The 21,325-nt window shown below is 40.0% G+C and overlaps 1 protein-coding gene across 1 annotated transcript in view; it reads left to right on the top strand.

Annotated features, from left to right (window-relative positions):
• The window catches only part of adamtsl5 (ADAMTS like 5), a 57,705-nt gene that overhangs the window by 14,465 nt on the left and 21,915 nt on the right, over positions 1 to 21,325 (top strand). The window contains exons 2-6 of the mRNA XM_042485124.1: positions 980 to 1,055; positions 11,529 to 11,698; positions 12,774 to 12,834; positions 13,952 to 14,057; positions 19,257 to 19,384. Coding sequence (XP_042341058.1) covers positions 980 to 1,055; positions 11,529 to 11,698; positions 12,774 to 12,834; positions 13,952 to 14,057; positions 19,257 to 19,384 — 541 coding nt within the window. The remainder of the gene's footprint in view (positions 1 to 979; positions 1,056 to 11,528; positions 11,699 to 12,773; positions 12,835 to 13,951; positions 14,058 to 19,256; positions 19,385 to 21,325) is intronic.

Genomic DNA, 21,325 nt, shown 5'->3' with positions numbered 1-21,325 from the left:
TTTGTCCCTGTCATGCTGCTTGATGTTACCATGGTTAAAGCTTTCCTGTGTATCATGATTACACTTGTGGCACAAATATCTGTCCAAACCCGGCCTGACCCGCTTAGTCCTGTTAGGCTCTGTCAGACTTAGGTTGTATCAATACTCTAACAGAAAACTGTACAAGGCAAAATGAACTTGCTGGCGTTCATCATGGTGAAAACACAAAAACAGAATGTGATAAGACTATCTTCCAAGCCAACTCCAAGGTCTCTCTCAAGCTTTTTTAGTCTAATAAAAAAGAAATAAACTCACAGAATGCCATGCTTATTTCAGTAGCTGTCTCTGCAATATGGACGTCTTTGACGTAATGCTAGTTCATATTTTAACATTTTAAACTAAAATTCTGGCCATAACTGACACATTGCAACTTTAAGGTCCACTCATCACATCATTGTGTTTGTTTAAATTTCCACGTAGTAAACATGTATGCTAAGTTTGATGTGGTGCAGCTGGCTGTTTATTCTAATAGAACTCTGACTCTGATTATTAGTGGAATTCAGATGAAAAAAGCAGTAGGTTTTACAGGTTTTCTAGCATCTTTTTTTGTAAGGGTCAGCAGTTGGTCCCTTCCTCTCAGGCTGTGTAGGAGTTAATAAGGCACTGTTGGGGTGGGTGAGGGGCCTGGGCAGGGCAGGGGGAATTAATGATACTTGCTGGATGGGGGGGCATTCCTGACCTTGGCTTCTGCCCACAGGGGTTCCCAGTGTGCAGCAGCTTATTTGTGGATATTATCAATGACCTAAAGACTTGTGCTGTTGGAAGGGTCAGTGGTGTCTGTCTTTTCTGTTTTCCGTCCTTCTCCTGCTTAAACACCTCGGCTGTAACAACTCCCACATCTTCCCCTCTGTGTTTGTGCATCCTGTGTGAATGCTTTATGAAATAGTGAGGGTGATGTTCCCCACTGACTGATGGTGTTTGTTTCTCACTCCGTCTGCAGGAAGCTGACTCTGTGCCAGGCCCTGACCTTTGTCCTGCTGTTGGTCGCTCCCATCGGCGTGTCTTCCCTGCAGAGTGTAAGTGTGCTCCGCCATCGTCAACACAAGTCACTGCACAGTCTCGACAGAAGTGCCTCCGCTCACTTTCAACACCTCTTACTGTAATGACCTTGGATTTACTGGCCACAGCTCCTTCTAAGGACTTAACCCTACACAGTGGACACTTGTTAATCAGCCATCCACAACTAGACGCTGCTGGAATGAGTTTCCATTAGAATGAACCAAACTGCTGCAACTAATGATAACTTTCACTATTGATTAAGCTGTTGAATATTTTTTTCAGTAGGTCAGTGAGGAGTCCTTTAGGGAACATGGGGGAGACAAAAAATAGAGTGGGTTAAGTGAGTCATAAAAGTTTTGCGAGAGGATGCAAATATCTTTACCTTCTCCCATCTACCCCCCCCCCCCCCATATCCCCCTTGAGCCTCTATAGTTTGGTCTTTAAAATGAAGAGAAGTGTAAAATAAGTATGTCATATTTCATACTTACTTTCATACTGTCATACCTTGCTTAAATTTCCCCAGGGTATACTGTAAAGGACAGTGCCACAAAATGTAAAGAAAAGTAATATGGTGGTGCGTTCTGTGCACTAATTACAATAAATTTAATAGAGAGAGGAGCCCTTGTAATGAAGAACAAATCTCTGGGATTGTTAACACCTTGGTACACCATAATACCGTGATGCTGCCCAAGCCATATATGTGTGTGTGTGTGTGTGTGTGTGTGTGTGTGTGTGTGTGTGTGTGTATAACAGTGATGCACGATAAGGATTATTTCAACCGATAATTTCCAGATTCTCTTGGCCGATAATTTCTTTTTGCTTGCTTTTCATTGCCTGAGGGTATGAAAGACTGAGATGACTACTACAGATGAATTTAATTTGTGCATTTTCATCAAAAAAACAACATTTCAGACAAAAATCTGGGAAAATCACATTTTTGTAAAAGAAGAGCAAAATCAATTCATTTTTATATATATTTTTTGTTGTTATTTTTCCTCTTATTTTCTTATGTCAACTTGAATTGTACAAAAATAATGCCGAAAATATTCTGTTTGAGTTTATTGTGGAGCTACAGAGTGGAACATTCCCCAAAATGTGAGGAAGCACAGCAGCTACAGAGCAGTCCCTAACCAGCTTTGCTGTGATATGCATATGTGTATATTTACATGTTGTTCTGCTTGTTCTGAGTTGGAAGGAATCAAACATTATATATCAGTTTATTCTTTCAACATAACCAAGCTGGATAATCACTACACCTGAACTCAAACTGTGTGCAGCGTGTCCTCTCATCGTGTCACCGTCACACACACGGAGCAGGAGAGAGGGGAGAGACGGCGGCTGCTTACAGGGGTGTTCAGCGGTTATTGTGAGCAGCGAGCATGGTAATAAATGACAGAATATTTCCTATTGTTCCTTGTTGATCTAAATAAGTCACTAAGTGTTTCCCCTGGTGCTTTTTTTAAAACAACGCCGCTGAGAAGGGTCCAAAAAACCGCCAAATAGCGATAAAGTCAGCACATTAGTAGTCCTCTCCTGCCATCACCCTGGGACCTTAGATCTTCTTGTTCGTTTGTTTTTGGACGTGGAAATGTTGTTTTATTGCACAACATCCGTAACAGTGTCTCCTACACTACAGTGAAAACACTGATTGACGGAAAGTCTCGTCAATGGCGGGGAAAGCCTTAAACAAAAGAAAAACAAACAATGGGGGAAACCCTGCTGCTGACTGTGATGACATGTTTTGGACTGATCTAGCAGGCGCAGCAGTTTGACACGCAGCATAATGCAGTGTGTGTAGTACTGGTGGAGTGAAACCATGAGCAAAATATTGAGAAGCTGGAACCTGGGAATCTGTTGGATTTTTTACTTGAAATATTACAAAACATTTCAAATAATCAGTGTTTAGAATAGTTGCTAATTATGAAGTAATTTTTCTGTGGACAGATATTCACTTACTATCGATTAATTGTTTAATGTTTGCTCGTTTGCAAATATAACAGATTCATCAGATTTGTCTGGTTCCTTCCCAGTCTTCTGTAAATGAATAATTTAATTCTCTTCATTAAAAAATTAATAACCCAGCCATGAAAACAGTCTGACCATTATAAATAAAAATATTTTTTATTAAACCAATAAGTTCAAACAGCAAACTTGGTGCCCTCTCTCAAGTCTCTTTTTGGACTTCTCGCTGTCTCAGATCCTCACACAGACTTATCACTAAAAGTATTCTAAAAAAAAATATATATAGATATAAACAAATATACATGAATCAATAGAATATTACCCAACAACCAACTTGGGTGTGCTTCATGCTGTGAGCAGTATTTAAGCTAAATTACAGTGAGTGATCAGGTGACACTAACTTGTTCTCCCAACTCGTCTGTGCTCTGCTCACGTTCTGCTGCCAAGCGAGGGACAAGAACTCAACAAAAATCAGAGAGAAAGAATCCAAAACAATGAGCTAAAAGAGTTTAGAACTCCTAGAGCTGCAGAGGTGAATATTTTCCAATTGAAGTGAAATGGAGCCTTTGACACTGTCTTTATTGATTATTGTTGACCTTTTATAACACTCTTTATAAGTGTAGAGTTCAGTTATACACAAGTCAGCCATCATGTCATTCTTGTTGTGTAGATTCACAAGCCAATGGCTGGTTGACAGTGTTTCACATTCACCACACTGAATTTATACACAGGGCCTTGTAGTCCCAGCCTGTGAGGGCCCAAGGCCATTCCCAACAGCCTCCCCACTTTTTCCTGCTTCATGTCCTCTTGTCCTTACAAGTTAAATGTTGTGATTAAGCTAATTAGTGCAAAGAGCTGCTCTCAGGTTCCAGAGAGAAAAATCTTATTTAGATAACAAACCAACCGCGGGCCTCTGAGCAGTGTCAGATGTAAGCAGGTCGCTGAGGTCTGGGAGCGTGCTGATTGGATTGTTTTCTGATGGCATTTTGTCTTGAAAATGTCCCTACAAATCGCCATCCTCTTGGTATCTCCTCGCTCTGATTGTTGCTGCACTACCTTTTTTCTTCCGACTGCAGCGTCTGTCTGTCATCACTGTTTGTCTTGGTGTCAGGCAGGCATCCCCCAGCCCTCACCAAGGCTGGCTTGAATAACCATAGACAAACATATGAAAACAATGAGAAAATTACTTGGAGTTTGATGTTCAGTTCCAGATTTATATGATTCAATATCCAACCTACTGGTATTCTCTACTGGCCTCACCTCATTTTACCGTTCTGCTGTCACCCACTAAAATGATATCCAGTTTGTCGTCTACCACCTCCCTGAAACCATGTGACTGCAGATGTAAAAATGTCTCTGTCTTCACCACTTGTTGCCTTCATGGTGTCTGTCAACGTCAGACTGCCTCTGCAGACGGGGGACTGGTCTGCTGACAGACAAGTGGGAAAAGGCAACATTACTCTCAAGAAATGTGTCCACCTGCATGCTGGATCTTCGAGTTTTTGGATCTTTGCTTTCAGCTTCAAGTCCTTTGTCTCTCTTGTTGTATGTAGTTTGCCTGTAAAATACAAAAGCACTTTTTCTGTTCACGTGAGTGGGGAGCTGTAAAAGTCAAAGGTCACTTTCAATAATCTAGAATGTCAGCCCACCCCATCCCCAACTGTTATCAACACTAATTTGACCGGTGGTAACACTAATGAGGGCAACCTCAGGTGACCCTGCCATGGAAAATGATGGAGAGTCATAACACAGGTTGCTCTTAGCTGTGTGTGTGTGTGTGTGTGTGTGTGTGTGTGTGTGTGTGTGTGTATGTGCACAGTTCTCCTCTGTGAGTGACAATGTCAAAGTGCCTCGGTTAGTCTCAGGTGTTTTTCCTTTCACTGTATCCACATAACACTGTATAAATGTCAGAGCTGCAGAAAAAAAAAACAACTCATAAAAAGAAAATGACCATCAAATCACATTTTACACCAAAAATAAGCCACTGCAGGTGAGTAGGGTAACAGTTTAAACTAACAGATCACCATTAATTATCCCCAGTCAATTATTTACATCAGGACTATTATTTATTTTTTTGGATTACAACTTTTCTAAAATTTTAACTGATATGTAAATGATGCTTTATGTAATTAAATATGCACTTTTTGCACACATTTGCACACAATAGAAATCTGAACTAAAATAAACACAACTGGTGCTTATTTCTTTCCACTGGTCTGATTCATTAGATACCGCTGCTTGGTCAGTGATTCCACGTCAGACACAGAAGAAAATAAAAGCCATCCTTTTTAGTGACGGTATGTGGTGCTGCTAGGTGGCGTCAGTTCCAAACAACATAACTTTAGGGGCTGGAGAGTCCACACTGGGTGGGAGGGAGGTTTGATGGATGGGTCCCAACAACTATCAGACTTTAAACCAGGAGGCCAGTATTCTCTTCTGGAGCTAAATCATGATGGGGTTTTTTCTTTCAAAACCTAACCACCCACTTCTGTTGCCTAAACCTAACTACATAACTACATAAAGAATTTTATTTTCAAAAAACACAATGCATTTGACAGGCATAAATTGACATGCCGTCCCAGGATATCAACAACCAGCCAGGATTACTAACACATCATATGTAGCTGGGAGATCAGAGCGTGTTGGTTATGGAAGCAAAATAACCCTGATTTCAAATTTTCAAGGTTTTTTACCAGTAGGGTCTCTCTTGATGAACCTGAAAACTTTTCTCTGATGTACTCCAGTTCTGAAGATGTGTGTTTTTCTTTTTAATATTTTACAGAGTACATGAATAGTAAGAGAATTGGAGACATTAAAGATGTTATAAATTATTATTATAAATTATAAAACAATGACTTGTTTGAGCTCTTTAATTTGTAAATGTAATCCATCAAGCGCAGAGCATGACAGACATCAGCACACCACAATGCGACTGTTTTACATTTGGAGACTTGATTATACGGTGGCGAATCCTGCTGCACACATTTGCGTATTAATGAGCAAAGTAACGGGCAATGAGAACAAGAGCTTAAAGATGTCTTTCACATGTTTTTACAGTATTCATGTCTGGCCATGTCTGCATCGTTATTTCTCGTCTTGCACAGCAGATACTCCAGATGACTTCAGCACTTCCTGATAGACAGGCAGCCAAACTGTGTGTGTGTGTGTGTTTGTGTGTGTCAGTGTATATGAAGCGTTAAAAGGTGTGTGTGTGTGTGTGTGTGTGTGTGTGTGAGCCAGCTCCCGTATGAGAAACTGGTGGGAATGCTGCCAGTTTCAGTCCTCCTCCAGGGCAAAACCTCTGGAATGTGTTTGAGGAGCGCCACTGAGATTTCTCTAATCACTTTTATTGTTTGGCTCTGATGGTCCTGATCCAGCAGGCTCACAAGGTTTTTGTTATTTTTTTATATACCATCGACTCATTCAGTTTATCTGCCTGTTGGATTCATGGCTATAAATAATGTGGAGTTTGGAGTTACACAATGCCCCACCATTATGCTGTAGTCTCTCTGATACACACACGCACACACACACACACACACACACACACACATGCACACACACACACACACTCACACAGGGATTTTGAGCTGCATACAGTTGCCACCTGACAGCTCTGAACATGCAGCGCAGCCTGCACTGCAGAGTGATGGTGCACAGCGATCACAGCAGAGCGCAGGGAGTCATGTTGTCTCTGACTGACTGCAGGACTCCACAGTGTCTGCAGCAACACAATACAAACAGAACCGCTCAGTGTGATGTCTAAAAATATTGACAAGCCTTAAAGGGGACCTGTTATGCTTTTTGGGTTTTTCTCTTTTTTTATTGTTTTGGGTAGCATTTTTATGCTTGTAAAAGGTCTCCTGATTAATAAAGCCCAAAGTCCTTCCAAAGGGAGCTCTCTCTGCTCCTACGTTGCCTGAAACAGCTTGTTTGAGTTTCAGTGTTTACTTCTGTAACTCTGTGATATGACATATGTGTGATATGACAATATAACAAACTGAATAGAATGTGGAACATAAGCTCAGACAGAAGCTGTGTCCCAATTCAGGGTCTGCATCCTTCGGAGGCTGCATTCGAAGGCCGATTACATCACAGCGATTACGTCCTCTGTTTGGAGGACACATCGCTACTATCCTTCACAGCCTTCCATTTCCCAAGATTTCTTGCGCGACGGCTATTCTCAAAACTCCTTTGTTTTACACATTTAAATGTAAGTATTGGGTTTTTACTCATTTGAAAATTAAACGGCAGATATGTTTAACACTGAGGGACCTTAAAACCTAATAATTTCTTTTATAATACGTAACGTTCGTAATGCTAACATGTAGCCACCTAGCATGCTAGCTATGTGAACCTAGAGCCAGCTCAGCGCTGAAGCCCTGCTGTGCTGCCCGAAGCAGAGGAGAGCTCCGCCCGCTGAGCGAGGCTCTGCTGCCTGTTTAGCTTGACGCCAGGAGCTCTCAGCCTTTGGATGTAAAGCCTTAAAAGCTTCACTTTCAAATGTCAGACGTCCAGAGTTTGACTTAAATGTTCTTGTGACTGTGGAGATGTTATTTATGCTTCATAATATTAAGTATTTGAATAGATCAAGGTTAAAGTTTTGAGTCCTGCTTTATTTAAACTGTGCAACTGTTAAGTCTAGTTAACAGATTGATAAAATTAACAGATTGGTAAAATGATAAAATAGTAATAATAAGAACAATAAAAATAATATTATTTTTGCGGCATAAGAACTTTTCTGTCTGTCATGCTTTACATTTCATCTTGCTTTAGGGAGCAAGGAGCAAACTGAAAGCTTCATAAAGCTGCGTAGTGAGAACAACCATCTGTTCACCGGGGCCAAAAACACCGCCAATGTCGGATAGAGGTAAGGCAATAATAAATAGCCCTTTTGTATTATATACATATTGAATGTTAAAGTTACTTAAATTAACCCAAATCCTTCACAAAGCCCAAACTAAAATGATAATCTAAAGAACAAATGGCATCATGTAAATGTTTAATTGAGAGATTTTGTGTCTGTCCTGATGTCACCTTTATATGAATAATCTCTGCGTCCCTGTTATTATGATCACGTGTTTGCCTTTTCTCTTTCTTCTGTCTGTGTTTAGAACAATCCTGGAAAAAATGGGCCTGGAGGGGAAAGTTGAGCCCCAACAGGCAAAAAAATGGGATAATCTGAAAAAAAACAAAGTATGTACAGGTTTGGATGATGATTTCAAAACTAAATTACATTCGTTTTACGCATTCCAGTTAATAAATTCTCTGTAATGCTGTAAAGCCCTCCGAGGGTAATAATAATGGCCTTTTTAAATAAAATTGACTTGCTGAAAATTGCTGCTGTTGACATGATTGATTTCCTTTGCCTCAGGATTGCAAAGATCCAGGGACAGGCGAGGGGGTCAGCGGGAAGCCCACCGCAGCAACTTGGCCCTGGTTTGTCCTCATGGACGAGGTGTTAGGACAGAGGCCTTCCATGGCTCCCCCTGTCCTATGGCCTCCATCCCTGAGGACACACCAGGGCCAAGTGACCAGGAGGAGGAGGATGATGATGATGAGGAGGAGAGCCAGCCAGGGCCAGTGAGGAGGAGAAAGAGAGGGAGAGAGGATGAGCTCCTTAATTTGATTAGGGAGGATATGAGGCTGCAGAGGGAGGCAGAGGAGAGGAGAGCACAGGAGAGCAGAGAGAGGATGGAGAGGCTCTTCTCTCTGCTCAAGAGAATGGTGGACAGACAGTAATTTTTTAAAAACTTTTTTTGTTTGTTCATATTATTTATGAGTTTTATATTTTTGATTTAAATTATTTTTGTAGAGTTTATTGTTCATTATCGCTTGATCAAAGTAAGTGGTTTTCTTATGATTAGTATCAGGTTATCAATCACTTCATTAATTTGGAATATATTAATTAATAGAAATAAAGTGAAACAAAAACACAGCAAAATACATTGTAGAAATTAATGTGCTGCACATTAACTAAACAATGCCGGACATCAATGTACATTTGAATATTATAACCTGACATCTCAGCACTTTATTCAACAAATAAACAAATAAAAACCCAGATACAAGACATCACAATAGTTTATATGATTAGCGTTAATGTCACTTCTTGGTAATAAATGGTGCTGGCGCTGACAGAGGTGCTTCTCCTCTTCCTCCAGCAAAATATAAATTAAAAAAAATAAAACTACGAATTCAGGCTCCATCATTTCTTTCTTTCCTTTGTTTGACTTCTTTTTCCCTTTCTCTTCTCTCTCTCCCGCGTGTGCGAGCCTTGACAGCAGAACTCCTTTGTGACGTAGGGTAAGGGCGGGAACATCTGGTGACGCAACCAGGAAATCCTCCGAAGGCTAGACCGTCGAGTTTAACAACCCTTGATGCGGCCTTCGGAGGTGCCTCCGAAGGAATTGCTTCTGTAGACCGCGTAGGTTGTGTCCTCCGATGGATGTAGACCCTTAATTGGGACACAACTAGACTGTTTCAGACCAAGATCCAGGAAGTGCACCAGGCTCTGATGCAAATTTAACATAGTGGCCAAAAGTAGAATTACACTCTCTGGGTTGGACACTTGATGCATACTGGCTGAGACTCTTCCACACTGACTTAGATCAGGAAAGAGACGCCTGTAAGTCAGTAAACAACGTTTTGTAAGCGAAAAAAAAAACAAAAAAACATGAAACGTCTTCTATCTCTATCTAGATTTAAACTATCAAGTTTGACAACATTTGGAAAGTCTAAAATAGCTGCAAGATTACATTGTTTAGACCACCATTCAAGCTAGCAAGGCGCTAATCCGGAAGTCGGTCACTCTGCCAGTAGAAGTTATCCACTCGGGCACACACGGCCGTGCCCAGCTGTCGTGAAACTCTCGAGTACACGTGCTCTATGGGCTAGTAGATCCGTGTATTTTACACAATTCTGCAACTGGAAAAAGAGCTTTTTCTGCCTCATGCACCAATAAAATGAACGAGGCCCAGCCCCAGTGGCTGTATCCAGACTTTCTGTAATACATCCATGTTTCAGACACAGAGGCCAGTATGATGTGTTTTTTGAAAATTAAAGTAAAATACAAATATGATCCTGAAAATGAGCATAATGGCACATTGTACAGTAGCCTCAGGCACCAGTGTGTGAAGGTGTGTGTGAATGGGTGAATGTAACAATGTAGTGTGCTTTGAGTGGCCATTAAGACTAGAAAAGCGCTATACTTTACAAGTACAGTCCATTTACCATTTGTAGAGCCAGGAGGAGTATTTCCTCTTTGACAGCCAAGTAGGATCAAAGCCTGTCATCCTGTGGTGGGTCTTGTGCTGCTTGTCAGGGGATAGTGTCAGCAGGAAAGCTGGTACTTTGACTTGCAGCAGGGCTAACATTTGCATCCTCGCCACTGATGTTAGATTCATGGTGTGTGCATCTAAAATTGCAGATATTTTCACCTATATTAGACGGTTGGCGTTGACGCCATGATGTATCACTCACAGTGTCAAAGTGCTTTGCAATACACTTAGCTTAACATGTATCTCTCCTCTCCTCCACTCTACTCTCTGACTGTGAGTGTGTGTGCGCACGTGCGCGCGTGTGTGTGTGCGTATGTGTATGTGTATGCGTATGTAAGTGGAGGAGCGACACAGTAGAGACAAAACATAAATTAGTTAAATAACATAAGCATATTTTTTTTATTTAATAAAATTGATTTGACTTTTCACGGAAGGTGTGGAGTCTTGATCAGGGGGGGGGCCCCCCCCCCCCCAAGATAGTGGTAGGGGAAACATTGTGTTAACTACCATATTTATATACATTATACCAAATAGTTAGTTACTTAAACAGTGTATACTTTCATAAACTCATTATAGCTTTTCTGTGAAGAAATTTTACATTTAAAAATAACTAAACCTACCAGATAAATGTAGTTAAGTAAAAATATTAAGAATCCTAAAATGGAAATATTTAGGTACAAGTACATCAAAATTTTACATTAAGTAAATGTGCTTAGTTACTTTCCATCACCACTGTTTACATGGCAAAAGTCAGTCAGTTTTAGACATCAATAAGCTGTGGACATGCTTTTATTTGCTTTGTGCCTCAAAAAATTAAATATTAAATAGTGAACAATATTATGAAAAATATATTCTAGATCAGTAAGATAATCAAAATAAATTAATTGAAATACTTTAATCTACAAATTATAGAATGCCTTAAAATGCCCTTGTAATGGCCAAAATTTCTCTTGAGATGTAAAGTAACAACTAACTGTTAGAGGGAAAAGCCACTATTTCCAATATGTGTCTGAGTGGAATATGTGGATCTGAAAATCATTGTTCCACTAAGATGACATTAAGGTTTAAAGAGAAGTTCAAGTTTATTGATTGACAGGTGTTTCAGCCATTAGCATGTGCACTACAAAAGATATGTAGTTAAATCCATTTGTGGTTGTATTAATAGCAGCTATAAACAGGACCTTAATAACAGAGTGTTTCTGTTAGAGGAGGACAATAAAGTCTCTTTCTCTTTCATTTATGTCTCAGTTGTGGGTGTCTGCATGGCACCCCACCGCTGAGGCCTCATCAGGGCATCTGGTGCGCACTCGGCGGCAGCTGCACTTCAGGAACGAGTGGGCGACATGGAGCGGCTGGTCTGTCTGCTCACGCAGCTGTGGGGGCGGAGCCTCAGTGAGGACACGCACCTGCATCACCAGGTAAATGTCCTCAGGGTCAGTTGCTTTTAACTTTGTTATTATGCCTCAGTGCTGGCAACAGCCGAGGCCAGAGGCATTCCATTTCCAAATTTAGCACAAACATCCACATGGACTCACCAATGAACTGATTAGATTTTGGTAATCATAGGTCAAAGGTCAAGGACTTTGTGACCTTGTCTCTCATACATGAAAACACAATATCTCGCGAAACCCTTGAAGGCGTTTTTTCTTTCAAATTTGGCAAAAACACTCACTTGGATTCAAGAATATCCTGATTAGATCTCGGTGGTCAAATATCAAAGTCCATATCAAAGTGACCTCTTCTGTCTGTTTAATGTGATACCTCAGAGAACACCTTGAGGGGATTTCTTGCAACTTCAGCACAAACATTAAGTGGGACTCAAGGATGAACTGATTAGATTTTAGTGGTCAAAGGTCAAGGTCATGGAGACCCTGCATTTGTCTCATTTGTGTAAAAGCAATATCTCAAGAACATCTTGAGAGAATTTCAAATTTGATACAAAGTTTCCCTTAGACTCAATAATGAACTGATTAGACTCTGGTGATCAGAAGTCAAAGGTGATGGTCACAGTGACCTTGTCCACAACTTAAGAATTAATATGCTAAAATTTCACACAAATGTCTAATAAGATATATTGATGAAATTCTGACATTTTACATCTAAGAGGTCAAAGGTCACCTGTGACATCATCATGTTCTTCAAAAACAGTCATTTGGCCAGATACTAAATTGGTGACACTAACTTTGGCTGCCCACCTTGAAAATGTACTGATTGTAGAGATCTTCTGTGCTGTCCAGGGGAAGATGTGTGTGAAGCATCCATGTTTTCACAGACATGGATGTAAACTGTAAGTGCAACTTGACTAGTTCAGAAAGGCACGCAACCGCATGGTGGTATTTTTAGTTTTTAAATGTGTGCCAAATGTACAGGTGCTTTGTGCAAGAGATTTGTTCAGTCAGACATTCCAGCAGCCTGCACACTCTGACTTCACACTGAAGACTCTTTTCTGCTGTGCTATTCTTAGTCCCGTCTCTTTTGTGTTTTGTGTCCCAGGAACCCAGTGGGTGGACCATGTACAGGAGACCCCAGACAATATAAGATCTGCAACACCAAGGTCAGTTCAGCATTAAGGTTTTCACAGTGTATGAAAAACTGACTTTTGATCCAAGCACTTTAGAACAATGGCTGGTGTTTGCTTTGGAAGTTGGTCATATAGGTGTGTTCGGAGCAGGTGTAGCAGGGCGTGATCTGGAATTCCACTGAAATATTAACCTGTGTCTTCACTGCACTGAACTCTGGGATTGAACACAGAAAGGTATCAGACCTGCTATTGTGGTGTTAGGTCAGATATGTTGGGCTGTGTGAGTGTGTGTGTGTGTGTGTGTGTGTGTGTGTGTTTTTGTGTTTACACAGCCAGTCACCGTGGCCCATATTGATTAAAGGAAAAACACACAGATGGGTCGCAGCGTGTTATAGCATGCTCGAATATGTGTGCATGTGGCAGTTTGTACGTGTGATGAGCTCAGAGCTTCCATTGAATGGACACAAATCCCAACCTCCCTCTCTACAATTCATGAAGTTTTCACAGTGCGACACACCATAAGGTTATTCATTTATTTTAGTGGTAAGATGACATGGGGAAGGTTTCAGGATCACTTTTCCTGTGTTGCTTTCACAGGCTTTTTTAAACCTTTGAACCCAAGCAAATTGGTGTGAATCCTTTAAAAACATGGAGAATAAAGACAATGACCTACTTTGTGAGAAATAATCCACAAATTGCCAGAAATTTGTAGATTTATACAGTTATATTTTTATAACTTTAGGGAAGAAATGTTCTGGGGGAAAAAAGAAAAAAAGCTAATGAAAATTATCATGATTACCTTAAATTATGTTCATTATTATTAGTAGCATATTTTAAGGTACTTTGTCCAAGTCTTGTTTGTCTTTTTTTTTTTTTTTTTTTTTTTGCTAACTTTCAGGGAATTTTCAGAAACGTTTTAAGAATTTTTTGCTAATTTTGGGGTCTCTTCATTTGTTGCTCAAGGTTTCAAAGGGTTACGTTATGAAGTTATCTGGCTGAGTTTGAGATAAACTCTCAGGGAATGAATAAAGATTTCTCACAATGCAGTACAACATCCTCAAAGTGTGTGTGTGTGTGTGTGTGTGTGTGTGTGTGTGTGTGTGTGTGTGTGTGCATTCGTGTGTGTGTGTGTGTGCGCCTGCACACTCAGGATTGTCCCCCCAGCTCTGCGGATTTCAGAGAGATGCAGTGTGCTGCCTTCAATGACAGACCACTGGTGGCTGGGAACTCCTTTAAATGGACCACCTTTCATGGAGGTCAGTGAAGACAACAGTGAAGTGTTCAGCTGCTGAGGACTTGTTGTTTAGAGATACATGTTTTTTTTAGAACTGTAGTACAGATAAACACATGACTCATCTGTAATAAAAAATGGTCATTCTCCTCAATCCAGCAGTAGATGGATACAGATAAATCTCGTTGTGTAAAAGCCACCATAGCTACTGTGCCACCAGAAGTCAGCAGGACTGTGATTAGCATAGTGATTAGATCATAAACCAAAGGTTCTCCAGGTCACTCCTCACAGCTTTTGTAATGGCTTCTCTCCTGGTTTTGTATATCCATACAAGAAATCTTAAAACTTAAATTCTTCGGTTAAAACTACCTGCACCCTGCGCCTCCACCGCCACCGAGACGCTATCAATGCAACATACAGTAAGTCCCACCGGTCAGGTGCTATGTGACTTCCTGTACATCAATGCACAACTTAACTCAAAACATCTGATACACTGACTGTGAAAAATATTGCCAGAGAAAAAAAACAGCCATTAAAGGACAAAACATGCTTGACAGTAGCAGGTTTACGAAGTCGAGCTGAAGAACTCCAACTGGCAAACAAGTGGACAACAGAGACGAACCAACCCAGTGATGTCACCAGCTAACTTGTTGACAGATGGCTGCACTGTGCTTCAGCTAAAATACTATCTAGTTCTCGAGGAAATCCAGGTGGATGTCAAGTTTGATTGCAGTGTCATATCTTGCCTTAGGTAAAAGTCCAACAAACAGTCATATTTTTCAGTGTTTCATTTCCTCTGTAAATTCTCCCCATCAACCAAGCAAGTGGATATATATAACAAAACAGTGACATGGGGGGTCTATCCTAATGCATTCTTTCGGCCTCAGTCTTTCATAGTCATATCAAGATGTAAAAGGATGTCTGCCTCAGTAGAAACTGTAGAGCAAAATCTCTACTGACTGGCAACATGCATATGTCAAACTGTCCAACCTTGAAGTCATTTTGAAAAATGGAAGCTTTGTTGATTTTTTTTCATTTTTCTTAATTTTTGCATTTATTTGATAGGACAGCTTACAGGCAATTCTTGGTCTTGCCCCACATTACCTCTGTGTTTTTATCACACAGTAAACGGTTGGATGGAAATTCAGAAAAGGGCTTTCGGGTATTCTGTACCCTCAGCCTGGAATTTGTTGCAGAATAACTATGGTTTTAAAAAACACAGAGTTTCTACCTGTCTCCTCCCACCTGAATCAAGCTGTAAGACACAGATTGTCCGTATTTTTACAATCTAATCAATATCGAAGCATAATTATTACACAGTGTCCTACATCATGAAAGGATTTTCAGATCTTGACTGGATGTGCTCTCATTTCCTGATGAATATTTATTATAATGGCACAGTTTTTCATTACACTCAATCATTTATCCAAAAAACATTCTCTGGCCGTACATATCCAAGCTCACACACCGCCTTTCTGTTGGCTGAGTAAAAATTTAAAAATTAAAAAATAAAATATAAAATTAATATACTAAAAACAATAAAATAACTCCAATAAAAAAATTTAATTTAAAAAGCATCCTAAAAGCTAAAATACCACCATGCAATAAAAGTCAGTAAACAAAATCAATAATCAAATATCATTTAGCTAAATAAAAGTACCATCCCCATATTTGTATGCGCCATAATCTAATACACAATCATCATAGTAATTCTCAGTCCCATGAAGAAAGTTAATATTGTGTTGACAGTGTGTGCTTTATATTAAAATCAAATGTTCATTTTCTTGGCAGGATATTAGGTGATACGACAGATATGTATTAAAACAACATTCTGTTGGGGATTGAAATGACTACATGTTGAAATAGCCACTGAATTAATATTTAGTATGTTTAAGGCAAAATATGAATAAAACCAAAATGAGGTCAGCCTGCAATCAGGGCTGAGCAAAATATGCCGAATGAAGTTTTTATATTTCATTTTCAAGTTGCGTCTAAGTGCATTTTCCCCTGTGGGATTGCACCTAAATGAAACTCAAAATGTATTCAAACCAACACTTTTTCACCTGTATGTTACGATTTTAACAAATTGCGGTTAATGTTAAGTCAATGGACACCTTCATACAAACTTATTGACACAAATGACAGGGCCAGCGACTTTCTCCCATGATGCTTTTCTCTTCTTAGCTGCTGCAGCTGTGTTACTTTTCTATCTAAATATGGGCTCAAATTTTCCATAAGCAGCATGAGGACCTCTAGTTCCAATGGGGTAAAATAGCTTGGTTTCTGTTTCTTAGTGGTTGCCATGACGAGGTATTGGCTTTTTACTGAGGTCATGCACGTGCTGACCTCAGGGTGAACATACTCAGAGTTGATTGCACTCATTCAGATCAGCTGTTCTGGAACCGAATACTCAGAGTTTCTCATCTCGGAGTAAATCAACTCAGCGTTCAGGCTAAGACTCAGAGTTTGTTGAACCTCCTTTCTGGAAAATACCCCTGGTGTTGTTAAATGTTTTTAAATCTAAAGTGAAGACTTACAAGCAGAGTTTTAGCCTTTAGGATGTTTTAGCCTTTTAGTCGGATTGTACAACTGATTCCCAGAAAATTCTCTTTCGACTCATAGATAGTTCTCTTTTAATGCAATTTTATAAAATTGTATATATTATTTTGCATTTAGTCTCCCTTTGTGTCTCTGTCGGCAACTTTGTGTTCTCACTGCTGACTGTCCTGGCCAGGTGTCCCTTGGAAAACAGATTCTTAATCTTAATGGGACCAACCTGGTTAAATAAAGGTTAAATAAATGAATAATAATGTGAACAAGGGGATGACAAGCAGCAAAAGCGCCAGGGTTGGAATTTAACCCACTGCCACTGCAGCAAGGACATTGGCCTTTGAACATTGGGCACCTGCTCTACCAGGTGAGCTGGGCATCCCTGTCACAAGTGAGTTTTGATGAGGACCTAAATGCATAACCAAAAAGCGGAGACAGGTGTGCAAAGTAAGTACAAATGAAGCACAAATAAAAATCTAACGGAAACCAACCAGGATAACAGGGAAGAACAGGAATACACAACACATCAGATCACTGGGAGGACAACAGCAAGAGTAACATACGAACTGACATGGAACAAAGGAAAACACACAGGTTATATATATATATATATATATATATATATATATACACACACACACAGGGAACTAATCAGGACAATGACACACAGCTGAGGTAAGTGGACATAAAAAGGAGGGAAACACAGGGACTGGCTAACAAATGAAGGAGCAAGGGTGGAACAAACTAGACTAAAAACAGAACAGGTGCATTAGAAAGCAGGAGGGAAACAGACGGACGCAGGGAGAACTAAAGACACAGCAAGATCATAGGAAAAGTGAGAACAGGTGAAACTAATCAGGGAAAAACAAGAGCAAGAAAACACACAAAGACAGGAGGTAAAACCAGACATGACACATGAGGCGTAAAACCCGAGAAAAGAAAACTATTAACTAACTACACACTAAATATCTGAAATTTCCCATTACTCCCAGAGCCAAAGAGATCCATTTTAAGATATTAAATGACGTATGTCCATCCAGTGAAATGTTACAACAATTTAGATTTGACTCCAATAAGTGTATGTTTTGTGATGTCATTGAAACTACTGATCAAGTTATTCTTCCAGTGCATATATTCTGAAGCCTTTTGGTTGGATTTATGCAATTGGCTTAATCCACATATTTTTTAACCTCAACTTGAACTCTCTCAAAAAGACATTGTTTATGGACTGGTCATGGACAATGCCAAATATAACTTTCTCATTAACAATATCCTCATTTGTGAAAAAAAATATATTCATAAATCCAAATATATGACACTGAAACCATGCTTTAATACATTTCACCTGAAGTTTGCTTCTTATGTCAAAGCCTTTGAAGTTATGAGGAAAAATATTGCAGTGACATTTTATAGACAAATACAATACAAAAAAAGCCTTAGCATTGTCATTGTTTTTTTCTTTACTTTGTTAATAATCTTTGTAAAGTAGATTTAAATCTTCTGCTTTGCACCTTTTGTAAGCACCTTTGCATTACTGTTACAAATTTTGAGCCGTGATGTTTGTAAATAAACTGTGTTAAATTGAAAAAAACAAAACAAGAAGTAAAACTACAAAATAAAACAGGAAACAGAACATGAGTAACAAGAAACAAGGAAAACTACAAACACACTGAAGAAAGACAATTTTTATGCAGCTTAAAATAATGACTTCAATCAGTCACACAGAAATGAATTACATTTTTTTCTAATCAAGTTATCAAGTTCAGTTAACACAACTGCTTGGAAATCGGGTTGAGAAAACTTAATTAATTCATGTTACACATTGAAGTAATTATTCTAAGTTAGTTTTCCGGACTCTTTTTTTCAGTGTAGAAAACCCCAAAACACACTAACACAAAACCTAAAATCATGACGGTCCCTGCAAATTCAAAATCAAATCTGAAGTCATTACAACCTAAAGTCCCAAATATACTGAAACAGATGTGGACAGGGAGGTTTGCAGAAGAGAGGCACATGTTTAATTTCAGTCTACACTGGGTTTTAGGTCTGCGACCGTGTTCCACACGTGTTTAGTCTGTAGGCCTGTAGGTGAGTTTGTACTTTCACTAAATTGTCCAAGGGACTTTGCAGATCATCATGTATAGGCAAGTATTATGTAATTGAATTATGTACATTTTCCCCACTGTATACTTAAAAGCCCACCTATTGATAAGAGTTGGAAATTAGCAGTAGCTATAAACTCTCTGTGCAGCACATCAGCTTCATGCTTTTTATGAAACTATGTTTAACTGCATCATCCCTATCAAAAAATAAATAAATTCAATTCAATTCAATTGTGTCTTTGCAGGTGTGAGTGAGGTTTAATTTGAGAGAGTGTTTCTGTCTGCTTGTCCCTCATGCGTGACTTTACTTACTGTGTTGTTGGCAGTCATGTAGTAAACTTTCCATGCTGCCATGGCTCTTATGCCCACTGTGAGGCCTGCTGGCTGTTTCATCCACACACAGTTATGAGTTTTCTCCATGAAATCTGCTCCTCTCCCACTGCACTCTCCTCCAGTTCCTTGTCTTCACCTCCTTCCTGTTTCTGGTTCTCCCTCTCTGTCCTTTTTGCCTCACATATTTTTGCATGATAAACTAACTAAACGAGTGACTGACTGAAGGTGTTCTTTGGCAGGCTCTAACCCCTGTGAGCTGAGCTGCCTGGCCCAGGGTCACAACTTCTACTACAACTTTGGCCGTGTGCTCGATGGCACAGAGTGCGACAAGGAGCCCGGAGCAGTGTGTGTGAATGGACGCTGCCTGGTAAGTGCCAACAGTGCTGTTTGTGTGTGTTGCTGTTGTCTTTACATAATGTATTCATGCATTTCATGTTGATGTTGTTCCCCACTTTCCATTTCCATTCCCTAAGTTTTATTTAAAGGATAATCCTAATGCCCTTCAACATACAGTATAAACACAGGAGTCTGCTGGATAATTTCACAATGACATAGTTCAATGTTTTGAATAATAAATGTAATAGTCATGTATCTTCCGTTTGGTATGTTGGTCTGAAACCATGGTTGCCAAAGTCAACCAAAATTGACCCACTGCCAGTGTGGTGGGATTTAACCTGCTGAATGTTTGTCAGCTTTCTGCAAAATGTAAACTTTGGCTTCTGCTGTCACTTCGCAGAACACAAAACTGAATTTCATGCCTTATGATTGTCACCAGAAGTTGACAAAATGCTCTTTGGAGCCACAGAAGTATTTCACCACCACAAAGATTTTGTTTTCAAAACAAACAGCAGAAATATTCAAGCATAAGCAACAGGCAACAAACTTAAAAGCAAACAGCTAATTAGCAGTGTTCAGCAACCAAACACGTGCATTCAGTGTCCAAAATGTGCTTAATCTTGTTTTTTAAAATCTCCCAAGCTGATAAAAGAGTGTAGTTTAAGGTGACTGTGCAGCTGACACCAAGATGACGGAGCAAAACCTCTAAAAGCACTTTAAAAAACACTAAAACCACGATATACAAAAGTTGTGTGACCGAAGGTTGCAGCTACTGACAGTTTTAGGAGTCAGTAAAGAACACAAATAAGAAGGAAGTTCATGTAAAATGACCTCATAAAGAAAAATGTACCAGTGTTCCAGTCTACGGCTGGACAGAACAGACAAACCAACTTTCTCATACAAATTACATTCGATTCAATTCAATTCAAATCAATTTTAGTTATAAAGCCCATTATCACAAAACTCAGTTTGCCTCAGAGAGCTTTACAACATACGACATCCCTCTGCCCTTAGACTCTCACATCGTCTCAGGAAAAACTGAGGAGGGACCCCTCTTCCAGGACAGACAGATATGCAATAGATGTAGTAAATAACAATTAAATTACAGTAATGACAAGGAGGAAAGAGAGAGAGAAAGAGAGAGGGAAGAGAAAGGGAGAGTGGGATAGAAGCATAGCAATAATGGTAACAATAGCATATAGTATAACAATAGTGATAGACATAAAATTACTAAATGCACTCTATAATGGCATGTGATGTTACATACAAATTTCATTGGTGTTAAGAAGAGTCCCATGCGTATATCAAGAGTGGAGGCATGATGCATAATATTGGCAATAGAAGGTCGCGTCGAGCAGGATCACGGCATCTGTGCAACCAAGGCCCACAACACAGGCACAGCCTCAGACAGGACCACAGCAACAGCACAACCAAGACCATGGTCAAGGCGAGCCAAAGGTGCAACCACAGCATGAGCACGGCCAAAGGCAGGGCCACAGCATCAGCACAGCCATTACCACGATCCAGGTGCAGTAAAGATTGCAGCCAAGATCAGGGACTGCTCTCATTTGGACTACTACAATGGAGTCCTGTCCGGGGGGCCCAGCAAGGCCCTGGACAGGCTCCTGCATGTGCAGAACATAGCTGCCGGTGTTCTCACCCACACCAAGCCTTGGCAGCACATCATCCCCTCTCTCATCTAGGAAGGACTGCTCTCTACCCCTAACACCAGCCTGAGAACGTTCAGTAACAGAGCATTCAATATGGAAGCCCCCACCCTCTGGAACTCTCTCCCTGCAGAGATTTGTAAAGCATCATGTCTGAGCACTTTTTTGCGTTTCCGAACACAGTTCATCTGTTGTTCTGATGATTTAATCAGAAGAGTTCTGCATCCATCTCAGCTTTGGAAGTCACCTAGTGTTGTCTATGAGAACATGAATGAAACTTTTACCTTCAAAACGCTGAACAATTG

The sequence above is a fragment of the Plectropomus leopardus genome, chromosome 1 (genome assembly GCF_008729295.1).
Source record: "Plectropomus leopardus isolate mb chromosome 1, YSFRI_Pleo_2.0, whole genome shotgun sequence".
Taxonomy (NCBI): domain Eukaryota; kingdom Metazoa; phylum Chordata; class Actinopteri; order Perciformes; family Serranidae; genus Plectropomus; species Plectropomus leopardus.
Note: the sequence above shows the minus strand (reverse complement) of the source record. Positions and strands in the feature narration are given on the sequence as shown.